The following is a 13,702-nucleotide window of genomic DNA, read 5'->3' as shown; positions in this document are numbered from 1 at the left end:
GTGTGTGTATGCGCACAAGCGTATACTACCAGCAGGCTCCAATGATCTGTGGCATGCAGGTTATCAAGATGGCGACATGTTCATCTTCACCAGTAGCCAGTGGGGGAGCTAAAAGACTAAAGGACCACTTAAGAAAAGCTATTCAGTTTGCTTTGCCAGTCGCAGCAGGGCTGCCCCCCCCCCCTCCTCCTCTCCACATGTGTTTGTGCTTGGTGGAAGCACGGGTGGCATTACATTGGAAAGTATGTTGAAAAGCCCAATTCTGACCCTGGGTGCCTGGTTTTGTTTGTTATGATAAATCTGACAATTTATGACCTTTTAGAAAATATTTGTTAAGATTAGTTAACTCCACCTGCTATACCGTGATAACCATGATATACCGTCATTTGGCAATAAGGTTATTGTACCATCATAAAACTAATACTGTGACACCCCTACCCCCTTCTAACCTAATGTACTGTTCTGACTACTTACCTCTTTGTCTGTAGCTTGCTTGTCTCACTATGAGATTTGCAGTAGCTATTCTAGCTCTAACGTTTCACAAGTGTAACAGCTTGTGGCCCAACAGTGATTTTCTACAACAAACTAACTTTGCAAGACATTTGTGTTATCTAAGAAGTGCCTCCGCTCCATAGACCTTGTTCAAATTGACATTGGCTGTCCTTGCTCCCTGCAGACTCTTCTAACCCATTGACTTTGATTCTAAATGTCCATCATAGGTGGTACATTGGTTTTTCTATCTAGTATTGTTGGGAAAGCTTTTTATCTAGACTAAATTGGGGAATTTTAGAAGTGCTCACATGCTCTGAGAACCTGTTATCCTTCTTCCTTCCATTAACCTTCCCTCTGTTACCAACCTCAGAATTTACCAAAGTGATATATAAATGCCAATACTGTCCTAGTAATTGAAGTCACCTCAGGGTGTGGGAAGTGTGTATGAAGCATCTCTTTAGAGACTACTTGCTTTGCCTTAATTCAGAGAAAGTATTTTGAAGTGTATTTTTATTGTTACACATTCTTCTTTTTGAAGAAGGGTTATTTAAAACTGACAGTTACATTAATAATTATTTCACTAGAAAACTTTGAGTGTAAGTATTATTTGGATACTTGTAATTGTGGAGTTCAATGTTACAGCTCACATTTACCCCTCTTGAGAGAAGTCTTGCTGCTCAGTCACGCTACCAACTTGTGTAGTACAGACCTATACCAATAGGTGCGTTAACCAATACGAAGAGGACAAGACTGGTGTAGTCTCCGACAGGGTTACTGCATACAATCTTGCCTAACAGTCCTGCTTCTGGAGGGTCCTTGGGTGTCTCCTGGAGCTTCTAGCCGTATTCGTTCCTCTGCAGACGTTGCACTCTGCTACGGGCACTCTACGCCAGCTATTGGGCTCTCACAGCAATGGAGAAGCACAGCATGTCGGGTGGCGGTCCAGTGGAGTTCGTCTCGAGGTTAGTTGGTCCCACTAACCCAAGGGGAGAAGTCGTTCCATCCCAAGCTTCTGCTGAGGTGAAAAAGCAGGTCTGCACAGCAGCAGGTCTTCACCGTGCAATTCAAAGGTCCATGAGGTTGCAGCAAGCTTTGTTCACTGTTTCTCCAGGTGTTTCTCCCAATGGTCGACTCTGCCTGTAGTCTCAAAACCCTCTCCATTTAAGCAAGTTTCTTCCATTCATGCACAGCGTAGACTGTTAATCACACAGTAGGCCAATCAGGACTAGTTGCAGTCAGGCATTCCTAGAGACAAAGGACAGGGGAGTTTCGGGACCCTCCCACACATCCTGTCCTTCCAGACACACTGGAGCCAGGGGCGGGCTTCAGGACTGAAGCCCGACAAAGGACTCAAACCTGTCTCGACGCACAGAGTAAACACCAAGAAAGACCTCACAAACAGAAAATGGTGAAAAAGGGAGATCGGGGTGGGGAGGGGCATTTTGACAAAATTGTCATCCATGGGTGCTGTACTGCAGCTGAGGGTTCAGCCTGCGGTAGAAAAGCATAATGGTAGGAAAAATAACCTATTGCCACCAGCCATTTCAAGTAGTGAGGGTAACATAAAAATTTAACATGAGAAGGTAGGACAAGGGACTACTAGGGAACCCCTACCAGCACTCCACTTAAGATGGTGTGTGCTGGACCTACCAAGAGAAGGGGTAAGAAGTCAATTTCACTTTACTATTCTAGGGAACTAGTTCACACAAGAAAAGGTATTAAAACCGTATGATGAATTTAAAGGATTTCTCAGTGACACTGCACTGAAAGTGCTGTGTCACCATACAAAAAGCAGATGCTTATGGAGTTTGTCAGACTCCAAAAACAGTGAAAACACAAAATCAAAATCTGGTAAAAACAGAGTGAGAAGGGCCTCACTCACTCCAGGGTTAAAATTAAAAAGTCCTATTTAGCACGGAAATGAAAATTCTCCTTAACACCAGTTGCACAAAAGTGCATTTGTGGGTTGTACAAAGAGTCTCTCTAAGGGGAACTGGCATAATGGCAGTTCTGTATGGCTAAAACAAAGGCAACGAAACACAATGGCAGGGGTGAGGGACTTTTAAAATGCCTAGGTACTCATCCGGCCAGTGTTGAGATCATTTTGCAGCTTTCTCTGAATTGAAATCAATGGAACCCCCAACCATTTGCTATTCTTATGCCTGTCCTGACCTTTCAAGGTATGTAAAGCCTTTTATTTCTTTCTTTACTTACCTTGTTTGGCACATCTGTTTTGGGGCACTGGTGTGTCCCTAAGCCTTCCAGTGAATTTGGACGGTCTTCCTTTGCAGAATTCATTGTTTTAAAGCTGCACACATCACTTGCTGTGACTGTCCGGTCCCAAGCCACACCCTGGCCAGGGATCTGTTTTTTGCTAGGCAGATGTGGGGCAAGAAGCTGTCCATTGCTGGACAGCCCCTGCCAGTTTGAATGGTACAGAGTCTTTCAATTGTGGGGCTAGTGGGTCCCTAGCTTGAATTTTGGATAAAAGGAAGACTCCTGCAATCATTCTTCAGATAGTTGTTGGCGCCAAGACTACTTCGAAGAACTGCCTGCTGAAGAACCGTGGATGACCTATAAGAATGCCAGTATTGCGCCCTGCCAAGTCCCATTGAAGTCTTTCTTCTCTGGCCTGATTTTCTGAAGACATTTCCGTGTGTATTGACCCATGGGCTGGTGGGACCGACCAGGCCCTTGCATGCCGCTCTTGCCACCTGTCGCCTTCAGAGGTTTCCTGGAACCATCCTGTGGGCTGACTTGCTTCATCCTGGACCTCTGCTGTGCATCTGTGTCTGTTCAGAGTTTCATCTTGCCACTCGAGCTTTGGTCCGAGGAACAATCCTCTTGGAGCTGCTGCTCCATCTCGAAGAGTGGCCTACTAGGATCAGTTTGTGTAAATCGTGTGTGGCCTGCTGTCGACTGAGCGCAGTGTCTACTCTATGGATCTCCTGTGGTATTGGCACACATGTCGTTTGTCTTGGGGTGCTTGCATTGTACTGCTGCACAGCATCGGTAACAGTCATTGGAGTTTGGAACTGCTGCTTAGCCGTACCCACTGAACTAGCGGGACCTACACCCTTGACAACAGAACAAATTAAGTGGGCGCAGCGAATCTAGGAACCAGAGAGGTGGTTTCTAGTGGCGTCTGAGTATGTGCAAACTAGCCTGCATACCAGTTTCCACCTCCTGCTGTAGGGTAACGTGGAGTCCTGTGCCTACCCTCCCATGCTTGGTTTTGATCAGTGGAGTTATGGCTGATACCCGCTCCCACCTCCCTGTGCTTCCCCTAGAGTGGTGGGATGCTTTCATCCAGGGAACATTTATATTCCCCTGCTGGCTTTGCCAATACTCGTTTCTCCACTCAGACGCCTGACTCTCTAAAAAGGTTTCATCTTGACATTTGTGACACTTGAGCACTGGCCTATTAACATTTACTAGAAAGGATTGTTTTTTTTTTAAGTTCTAAGGGCTTTATTGTTATGTTGTGGTCATACCTTTCTCATTGCTTTTTTTCAATACATGACTTGTATTCCAAGTTTCTGTGAATTACTTACTTTACTATTATTCGTGTCATAACTGAATCATTTCCAACAATCTAAAAAGTAAAGTTTGTGCGCTCTAGTGGGAGCACCGTTGTGAATGTGTATAGCAGTAGCTTAATAACTTCTATTTTCATTTCTTAGTGTATTCATGCCTGATCTAGTGCATTTCTTTACTGAACTGTGTAATTTGACTTGATGGCTGTCTTACACCACCCCCACAATTCCTGAGGTGCCACTGACTGCTCTGCCACTACCTTAAATTGAGTTGGGCTATACAGACCTGCTCACTAAATATGAGAGCCTCCCAGAGACTCCCCTGCAATTTAGTTCTGAAAATCCATCTGAACAGCTAGGCCACCGCAAATCATATGGCTGCCACCAGCTTCCTACCGGTCTTTCTGAGTGAGGAAACCCACCCATGGGCTGATTTGCTCGAAGCACTACTGCCCATGTATCCATGTTACTAACAGCAGCACATCTAAAGAGGCCCCTTTGCACCTGCAAGCCCTGCCAGCAAAAGTCTTGGGAATGCCCAAAATTCAATTCTGATCCAATGGTGATTAACGTCTTTACCTGCACGTCGCAAATGAGGACCAGAAAGGTGTTTGGGTAGTGAAATGTGATAATGTTATGTTTGTCTGTACTGAACCATCTCCTCATTACAGATGAGCTGCTTCAGGAGCAGCGCACAGACATGGAGCAGTTTACTTCCTCCATCGTCGAGCCACAGGTAGACGTCCCCATGAGCTCCGAAGAAAGCGACGAGCTTCCTCCGCCAGAGGAGAAAACATTCCACCCATTCCAGGTGAAATCCTATCCTGCTGTGGTTGAACCAGAAGGTAGGTGTGCACAGCAGAAATGTGCTTGCTAATGTCACTCTTGCTTTGTTTTGGAAAGTGCCCAGAATAATTTTACATTGACTAGCTGCATTGCAGGCAAATGCCCCACAGGAATGGGTGAATGGTTAATCAGATTGTAGATCGTGTTACACGTGGCTATTTTAGGGCAGATTGTGCCCCTCCCCGCGACCCCCTAGAATTGCTTGATTTGCTGTGTCCTATCTGCCTTTTTGCATGTTATTGAATTTATCCAGGATAGTGCAGTCATTGTGGACCTACAGATCTGCTATAAACTTGTTGCCTTAGTTTATGAACTGATGTACAGGGTTACTTTGCAGACGTTGTCGGAATCCCAGAGAACCGTCTGCACGAAGTTGCAAGACCATGTATGAACCTGGAGTCAGTATTTGAGTGTTATCTGGCAATCTGCTCTTTCTTCAGACTTCACTTGCTGGGCCCCCTGTCCAACAGCCACGCCTTGTTTTTTGTTTTCCTGCCTGAGGAAAGCTTCTCTGCATAACCTCTCCTAAATTTTCCTTTGTCGTTTGTTGGTCACTCCCTGGGGAATGTTGGTTGCAGATGGGCCTTTTCTGTTGCTGATACACTCTGTGGTGTCCCTTGGAAGCCTGCACCATACGTGCCTGTGATCTGAGCAGGTTTGGCACGGAGATCCCTCAGGGCTCGATACCAATGTAGTGAGTTCAACAGGCCACTATATCTGGTCAGTGGTCACATGCAACTCCGGGGGAGGAGTGGGGGTTGGTACAGAGTAGAATCATAAAACTGCCTGCATCTTCTTATGGAAAGCCACTCTACCCCTCCCCTCTATTCTGAGGACTTCAACCATTTAAGGAGTCCTTTCAGACACTCTAAGCAAATGCTTCTTGGTGGGAAACTACTGAAACTCACTAAGGTACACCCATTTATTTTACCAAACTGACTGGACGTCCTGGGGTTGATCCGATTGCTCGGGGTGTGAAATCCTAGACCCCTTTTTACATTTCCCCTGCTGGAGGAGCAAACCTTTTGAGAGGAGTCCGCCACATGGCATGGTCCTTCTAACAAACTGGTTGTTCCTAAACCACCCTCTAAAAGGAGAAACCAGGCATCTTGGTGAACTGGAGCTGGAAAAGGGAAGGTGAGGTCGACGGTGTCCCTGGGTACCCAACTCTGCAGCAGTCTTATGCCTTTTCAGTTTCTCATGAGAAACCTCAGCAAAAAGACCTTAGTGAGGTGTGCTGTGCTCTACCACAGAGCAGCCTCTTCAGCAGAGGTGGTACTAGAGGAGTTTGATGCTTGCTTCAAGTGACTATTCTGCAGCATGGGGTCTGGCATGGATTCACATGCTATTGAATATTCCCTGTCAGGCTGGGAATCCTCGGTTAAAGAAACGGTTTCACTTTAGTTTTCAAACTGCCCTTCTCCTATAAACCTATCACTGAGCTCTGGGTCATACTGCCCCCAGCCAATGACTGCCCTCTCCCTAAGCCCCTCCTCGGGCAGCCATCTTCAGATTTTTACTGCACATCCAAGTGTTGGGAGGCCTCGTGTTTTGCTCTTAGAGCTTTGTGTTTTTGTGGGTTTTTTTGCTAGTAAAATCCTATTTTTGTTGGAGCCTGTGTGCTCCATTTCTACATCTGACTAACTGGGATCAGTTTCTCGTCATCTTTCTTCCACACTCCAGGGTGGAATCATCGAGTGTTTCTTCTTTGAAGTTTCCAGAAGGCCATTGGGCCTACACTGCACCATGTCTAAGGACAGAGCCTCCCTATTCAAGCTCTGCACCAGCTGCGGTTTGCATAATGTTTTTTTGGAGGACCAGCATTCCCAGTTTGTCTTCATCCGTCGCACAAGGAAGAAGATTGGAAGATCTGTCTTGTCGTTACCACGCGCACTATGAAGGATCTGCACATCAGACTGGCGGCGTGGCTCAAAGCAAAAGCCCCTGCCCTGTGTGGTTCACAGGGGCATGCCTCTTCCAGATCCAGCCAGAGCGGGCTACTAAGTCCTTTGAAGGGTACTCCATCTGTGGGGGCCCAAGACCAGGCCAAGAACTGGAGTCCAGTTCTGTCAGGGTTGCGGCACAAACTGGTCCTGCGACTGCCAGGGCGCGCTCATCTCCAGCAGCTTTAGTCTCCTGCCATTGCACCAGTTCTTTGTCGAAGAGAAAGTCAGCTACCCCGGGGAAGCTGCAGGAGAAACCGTAGAAGACCAAATGGAAGACTAAACGGGACAATGTGTCCGACCGACCTGTGAGTGCCTAGGTGATGCAGGCTAAATTGTCCTATTGAGCTGGTGGCAGCCCCCCTTTTGAAGGTGAAAGGGGCTGACCTGGTCCAGTGTACCCCTACAGCTGCCAGAGTGGCTCTTCCTCCCAGGTGGAAGGCTTCAGCCAAACCAGCAAAAAGACCCCTGAAAAAGGGATGCCGTCCCTTAGCCTGAGGCTGACCCCTCAGGACCCAAAAGGGGATGGGGGGGGGCGGGGGGGCAGATAACTCCAGGACACGGATAGTTTCTTTTTCTGACTTGGACAAGGGTTCCAGCCACACCATCCCGGAAGAGACCGAGGAGGATGATGGGAATCTCAAAGAGGTGGTTGTCACCGGAGGTGATGAGAACTTTGGCAGGGATGATGACATAGGCACTGTGGCCAGCGACCCTACTCCCCAGGCACCACCCAGAGATCTGTTGCAGGACATTCTTTCAACCCTCCACACTCTGGTGTCGGATACAGAAGAGGATGACACCGGGCCACCACCACCGAAACAAAGGAAGAGGCACCCAACGCCTCCTCTCCAGCCACCAGTGCCCCCACCCCCACGGGTACAGACACTGACTGACACTGACGGCAACATCTCTCCGCCTCCAAATCATCTCCCCCGGACGATGTGGGTTACTTTCACTCTGATCACCCGCGCATCATAACTTTTCCAACTCACGCCGGAGGAGACGAAGGAGGGCTTCCTTTATCAACGGCGGGAGGCTAAAAGGAAGACCATCTGGCGGTGCCCCGCAATGACGTCTGGGATGAGGGTCTAGCACTGCTGAAGAACCCACCTTGGCACCAGTGAAAAGAGACCGGCTTGAGGAGAAATATCGGGTTCCGGCATCTGCACCCAAGTGTCTGCGGTGTCAGCCATCTCCAGACTCTGTGGTCTTGGCGGCCGCACAGAAGTCAGCCAACCTGTCTTCCTCCACCTCTGTTCCCCCAGACAACGAAGGTAAGAAGTTGGACGCTGTGGGTAGAAAGGTTATCTACTCAGCAGCAGCGACGGCCATCCTGGCCAGGTACGACCGGGAATTATGCTACAAGATGGCCTCGATACTGGATTTCCGCCCCGAGGACATGGGTCGAGGCGATGGAGATTCTCCAGGAGGGCGAGGTGTCGTCGGACCACACCATCACCATGGGCCTGGACATTGCGGACACAGGGTTCTTTCAGATGGGAAATGGAGTGTACCTCAGTTGTCATGGCTGGCTGAAGGACACCAACTTCAGGCGAGAGGTTCAGACTTGTGCCCTGGACATGGCGTTCGACTGAGACAATCTCTTCGGAAAGGTTGTTGAATCTCTTCAGGCCATCAAGACCGACAGACGTCCCATGCCCTAGACAACGCTGCAACAGCACATTCCATCCTTTCGTTCCCCATGAGGGAATTCAGGCAGATCTTCGAAGCGTTTCTGTCGAGGGGATAGTCCTCTTAACACCAGCCCTCCCGCTCCTTGTCATCGGAAGCCTACAGGGGCCGCTCCAAGGACTTCGGAGGTGGAAGTCTTTGTCAAGGCTCCCAAGGTGGTGTGCCGGCCTCCAAGCAGGATTGAACCAGCAAAGGCATCGGGGCCCCCACCCATGCACCTCATTGGGAGGCTGGCTAGCAAAATTTGTCAGCATGTGAGAAAACCTCTCCACCGACACTTTGGAGTTTCAGCAAAAGTCAGTGGATACCACCAGTGGCCTGGATGGAACACATCACTCAGCTGCTACTGGAGGTTCGGGCCATGTTAAAAAAAAATTAAAAAGCGGGGGTGGCGATACAGCTGGTTCCGAAGTGAATCTGGGGCTCCAGAGTTTCCTCCAGATACTTCTTAGTAAGACAGATACTTCTTAGTAAGACAGATACTTCTTAGTAAGAAAGACCAGGAGCTGGAGACCCATTCTCGATTTACGACGACTGAAGTACATAAAGTCCCAAAAATTCAGGATGGTCACGTTGCAAAATGTGCTCAGCCAACTGGAGGAGGTAGACTTCCTGTCGTCATCTGTTCTAGAGGACGCGCATTTCCACGTTCCTATTCACGAAAAACATTAAGTCCCTGTGCTTGGTTGTACAAGGGAAGCGCTACCGGTTCAAGGCTCTTCCCTTCAGACTGAAGTCTGCTCCCAGAGTCTCTACGAAGTTCCTGGCTCCAGTGGCGGCCCATCTGCACCTACAGGGAATACAAGTGTACCCATATCTCGACGACTGGCTCATCCGGGCTAAGTCGAGGGACATCGCCATCAATCACACAGAGGACCGTCCGGCTGCTGACGTATCTGGGATTGTCAGTGAACTATGCAAAGCCCTGCTTGACTGCATCGCAGGGCGCGCTGTTCCAGGGGGCCAGACTCAACACGGTTTCCTGCCTGACGGCCCCTTTGGGGAAAAAGGATGGCAGCCATTCTGGGCAAAGTGCAACGGCTGTTAGCACTGAAGATCGACACAGTGAGGACCATCAAGTTGCTGCTTGGCATGAGGTTGTTGTGCATCTACCTGATCAGGCTCTGCAGGGTACGGATGCGATCACTGCATGTATTCCTGGACACCAGTTAGATCAAGGTGTCCGGAAGCTTCAAAGACAGGATTCTGCTCGACTAGGAGCTTGCAACACTGCTGTTTGATTGACCGCTAGGCTGTGCATGAAGGGGAGAAGCTGACTTAAAAGGTGAAGGTTTGGGCAGTGTGAAGACAGTCGACCACTGGGAAGAACAACCAGATGAAGAAACGTGAACAAAGCTTGCTGCATCCTCCTGGACCTTTTAACTGCCCTGCTGCTGTGCTGAAACGCCTTTTTCTATTTGACAAGAAAAGCTCCATAAGGGACGACTTCTTACTTTGGGTTAGTGGGTCCAACTAATCCGAGATTAACTCCACTGGACCATCTTCCCCGACTGGCTGTACTTCCTTGCTGCTGCAGGAACCCAGTGCCAGCGGTTGAGAAATCCAGTCTAGTGCAATGTGTGTGATCCGGCCAGAAGCTCCATTTTATTTTTTTTCTTTACATTTTTCTGTGAACGGTGATATATTTTTTTTTTCTTCACTTTTTAAAACTGTTTTTATTCACACACGTGTGCAGGCCATTTGTTTTCAATGTTTAAAAATCCTTTTTTCCATGCGACTGGGATCTTTGATTCCTCCTTTTGTAAATTAAAATGCTGCTTATCCATTGGTAATGACAGTTGGGCCCCTTTCCACATTGCTCTTTAATTTTCCTTGAAAAACAAAGGCCAGGCCGTTTTTTGTAAGTTTTTAAAATCTTGCTATTCATGTGATAAAGACTTCTGTTTGGGGCCTTTAAATGCACCCCACAGGTAAAACCAAAGTATAGTAAAAGTTAGGAAAACTTTTACAGGGATTATAGGGGCAGGTAAGAACCACTGTAATTTACCCTCCGTACTGATTCTTCCACAGACTTGGCAGGTCGATGGAAGAGGGTCCGAGGTTGCTTTTCCCGCCGTTAGTAGCAGTCCTCGATTCTTAGGGGTTGAAGGTTCAAGCTGATCTCCAGTTGGTGTCTTTCGCTGGTGCAAGGACTCTCGAATGAAGAAGGCAAGCAAACTCGATGCATGACCCCCTCTCAGGACTGGACTCTGGTCATGTAAGAGATGTCGGACGGTGATCACTGCAGCACGGTTACACAAAGGGCCTCACTTGTCATAATCTTTCCCTCCTATCTCGGAGCCCCTTGAAGCTAGGACGCCTATATTTCGCTGAGTTGAGTCTTGTAGGACATTCGGAACATTGCCCTCGGCAGCCCGGTAGCCCAAACTCTGAGCTTGTCAGCCACAGGACGGGTACAGAGCAGACCTCAGGAATGGATGTTCCCTCTCCCTCCACTCAAAGGGTAGCAGCTCTCTCGCAGGACTGGTGAAGATCACGCGCAATACAGGGCTCCACACGGACAGCAGCAGAAGTTGGTTGCCAGGCCTCCTTCAGTTGGATCTACAGTCTCTTCACGGGTCTCAAAGCTGGACAGAAGTCTTGGCTCCTTCAGGTTACTCCAGGATCTGTGAAGAATGGGTGCAAGGTCCTCTTCTCCTAAAAGCCAGGTAAGAGCCGAAACTCCAAATAGCAGGACTAGCCCACACACACCAGCAGTGGTCCAATTAGGACCACTGGCAGGAACATTCATACCACTCAGACACACTGAAACCAGTTTGTGGATTGGGACCAGACCGTCCCAGCCCGCATCCTGCCAGCAACCCCACCAGTAGCCCACCAAAAGCTTGTGCTTTTCCAGGCACTGGTAGTCCATATGTTTTTCCTAGCCTTGCAGGCCCGGAAGGCTTATTTTTTAAATTAATTTTATTGGTTTAAATTCAAACCTTTAAAATATTACACCATAAACACACAATCCAACACAAACTCCTTCCCATCCACGCGTCCCTTCATTGTCTAGTTTAATCAAAATATAATGTCCATCTTGCTTTCACATCAGTCTCTCATTCTATGACTCCTCCCATGTCTTTAACCTTGCGTCAATCAGTGCTAGAAAAGATGTCTGAGGCATTAATAGTTTCATATCGATGCCATTCCACATTCGCCTCTGCCATTCTTTAGCACATAACGTCTGATGATCCTCACTCCAACGTGCCAAGTGAATTGATAGCTCATCTTTCAATTTCGGGCAGAACAATACCAGATGTTTAAGCGGTTCAGTTCCGCTATTACAGAATCTGCACAAAAGATTTGCACCTGTATTGCAGGCCCAATGGCTGGACTGCTCTTTGTAGAGCGTTTAATCGAAACAGCATAAAGAGTATTCGCGCCCTGGGATTTGGGAATAGCTGCTGGTATTTTTGTGGCACATTAAATCCTCTTGACTCAGGTGAGTTTTCCATAGCTCTAGCGGCAGATCTCTCGTTGCATGTAGCTTCCCAATCTGTTCGCCATATCTTTAGTTTTGCTGCTGAGGGATTTGCATGAAGAGCTTCCATGCTGATGTATTCAAGCAGAAGATCTTCGCAGCGTTTTACCCACAAGGAGACAATGTCTCTTCCATCCGATGGCGGATTGTGAAGTAATCGGAATTGCGGAATTCTCTCATCCGTTCTAGATTTTCGACATAGTGCCAGTAGGTTCCAGCTAATCCCTGCGTGCAAGCAGATTAAAGCCAGTTCATATATTTTATACACGCAGTCGGAATGCCTGTTGGAAGGCTTAAGGCTTTAGTCCAGAACACATGCTCTAATGAAGCCCAATGATTAAACGAGCATCCAAAGGCATTCTCGGCCCCAAACGTTAGTATTGGGGATACTTTCTGTTCATAGAAGTCTCTCAAAGGTCTCATGGAGAATTTTCCAAACTTTCTATGCAGACGTAGCGCCTGACATGCTAGTTGTCCGCATTTCCTTTTTGATTCAAATAACCATGGAGCATCGCAAATGCTGGAATTTAGCGTCATGCCCAGGTACTTTACACTTTTTAATATGCGAAGTGGCTCCTGACCTAACTTCCATGCAAACTTAGTTCCCTTTATTTCTCAAGTTGTGCAGCACCAAGATTTCACTCTTAGCTGCATTAATTTTCAGATTGTTCATGGTCACGTACTTCTGTACTGCCTCGAGTTTTCGTTGTAATCCAATCGGGGTTACATCCAGAATTACTAAATCAGTGTACAAAATCAGCTTATCTTGGATAAATGGAGGTTATGTGGGAAGGACCGCACCAAATTTATTGAATCGCCAATGTCTGAAATGAACAAGCTGAATATTACCGCAGCCAGCGTGCAGCCCTGTTTCACCCCCTTATGCGTCTTGATCTGCGATGACAGGGTACCCGTTTTATCCAAGCGGATAGAAATTGACGTGTCTGTGTGCAATTCTTTAATGGCCTCTAGCGAGCCAGCCGGGAAACCCCACAAAGTAGCTCTCTATCAATCATGTCAAAAGCACATGAAAAATCCACCAAGGCGAGAAACTGAAGTGTTCATACGGGGTGCTTCCATCTTTAGTAGGTTCAAAATAAGTAGGTTCAGGGAACATCCCACATATTTTAACAAACCTGCTTGTCTTTCGGCAATTCTATTTGCTGATTGGGCCCAAGTAATTCGTTTTCTTTGGAGCAATGCAGCGTCGATCTTGCCTAAGACGTCTAACAAGGCCACTGGACGGTAGTTTTTAGGAGACGTTCTATCGCCTTTCTTAAAAATTGGGACAATTATCCCGTTTTCCATGAGGCAGGCGTTTGTTGGTGCAATGCAAGTTAATTTTTCCAAATAAGTCAAAGCACAAATCTGCCCAGAGGTCAGGGAGTTGCTTAATCGTGAAATTCGTCAACCCATCAGGTCCGGGTGCCCTAGAGTTTTTCGCTTTCATAATAACTTCTCGAATTTCTTCTCTCAAAGTGCAACTCCCATGGTATTGTCTCGTCCACCTTTGAGGAATTAGTCGAGTTTTTGTTGTATAGTGTCGTAAAGTGTGTTACCCACTCTACCTCTGACACAAGCATCTTTGTAAGGCTCCTTGCGATGTTTCCATTTGATTAATAATACGCCAAAACTCCCCGCTGTTCTTATTTGAGAGGGTTTTCAACATAGCCTCTGCATCATGTTGTTGTAGCTGGTATTTG

The 13,702-nt window shown here is 47.5% G+C and overlaps 1 protein-coding gene across 8 annotated transcripts in view; it reads left to right on the top strand.

The window, feature by feature from the left end:
• The window catches only part of APLP2 (amyloid beta precursor like protein 2), a 429,108-nt gene that overhangs the window by 391,460 nt on the left and 23,946 nt on the right, over window positions 1–13,702 (top strand). For all 8 annotated transcript variants that reach the window (XM_069614142.1, XM_069614144.1, XM_069614143.1 and 5 more), the window contains one exon: window positions 4,700–4,873. In XM_069614142.1, the coding sequence (XP_069470243.1) occupies window positions 4,700–4,873 (174 nt within the window). The remainder of the gene's footprint in view (window positions 1–4,699; window positions 4,874–13,702) is intronic.

Source organism: Ambystoma mexicanum, chromosome 9, assembly GCF_040938575.1.
Source record: "Ambystoma mexicanum isolate Mex_15411 chromosome 9, UKY_AmexF1_1, whole genome shotgun sequence".
Taxonomy (NCBI): domain Eukaryota; kingdom Metazoa; phylum Chordata; class Amphibia; order Caudata; family Ambystomatidae; genus Ambystoma; species Ambystoma mexicanum.
The sequence above is the reverse complement of the archived record's forward strand: the minus strand, read 5'-3'. Positions and strand labels throughout refer to the sequence as shown.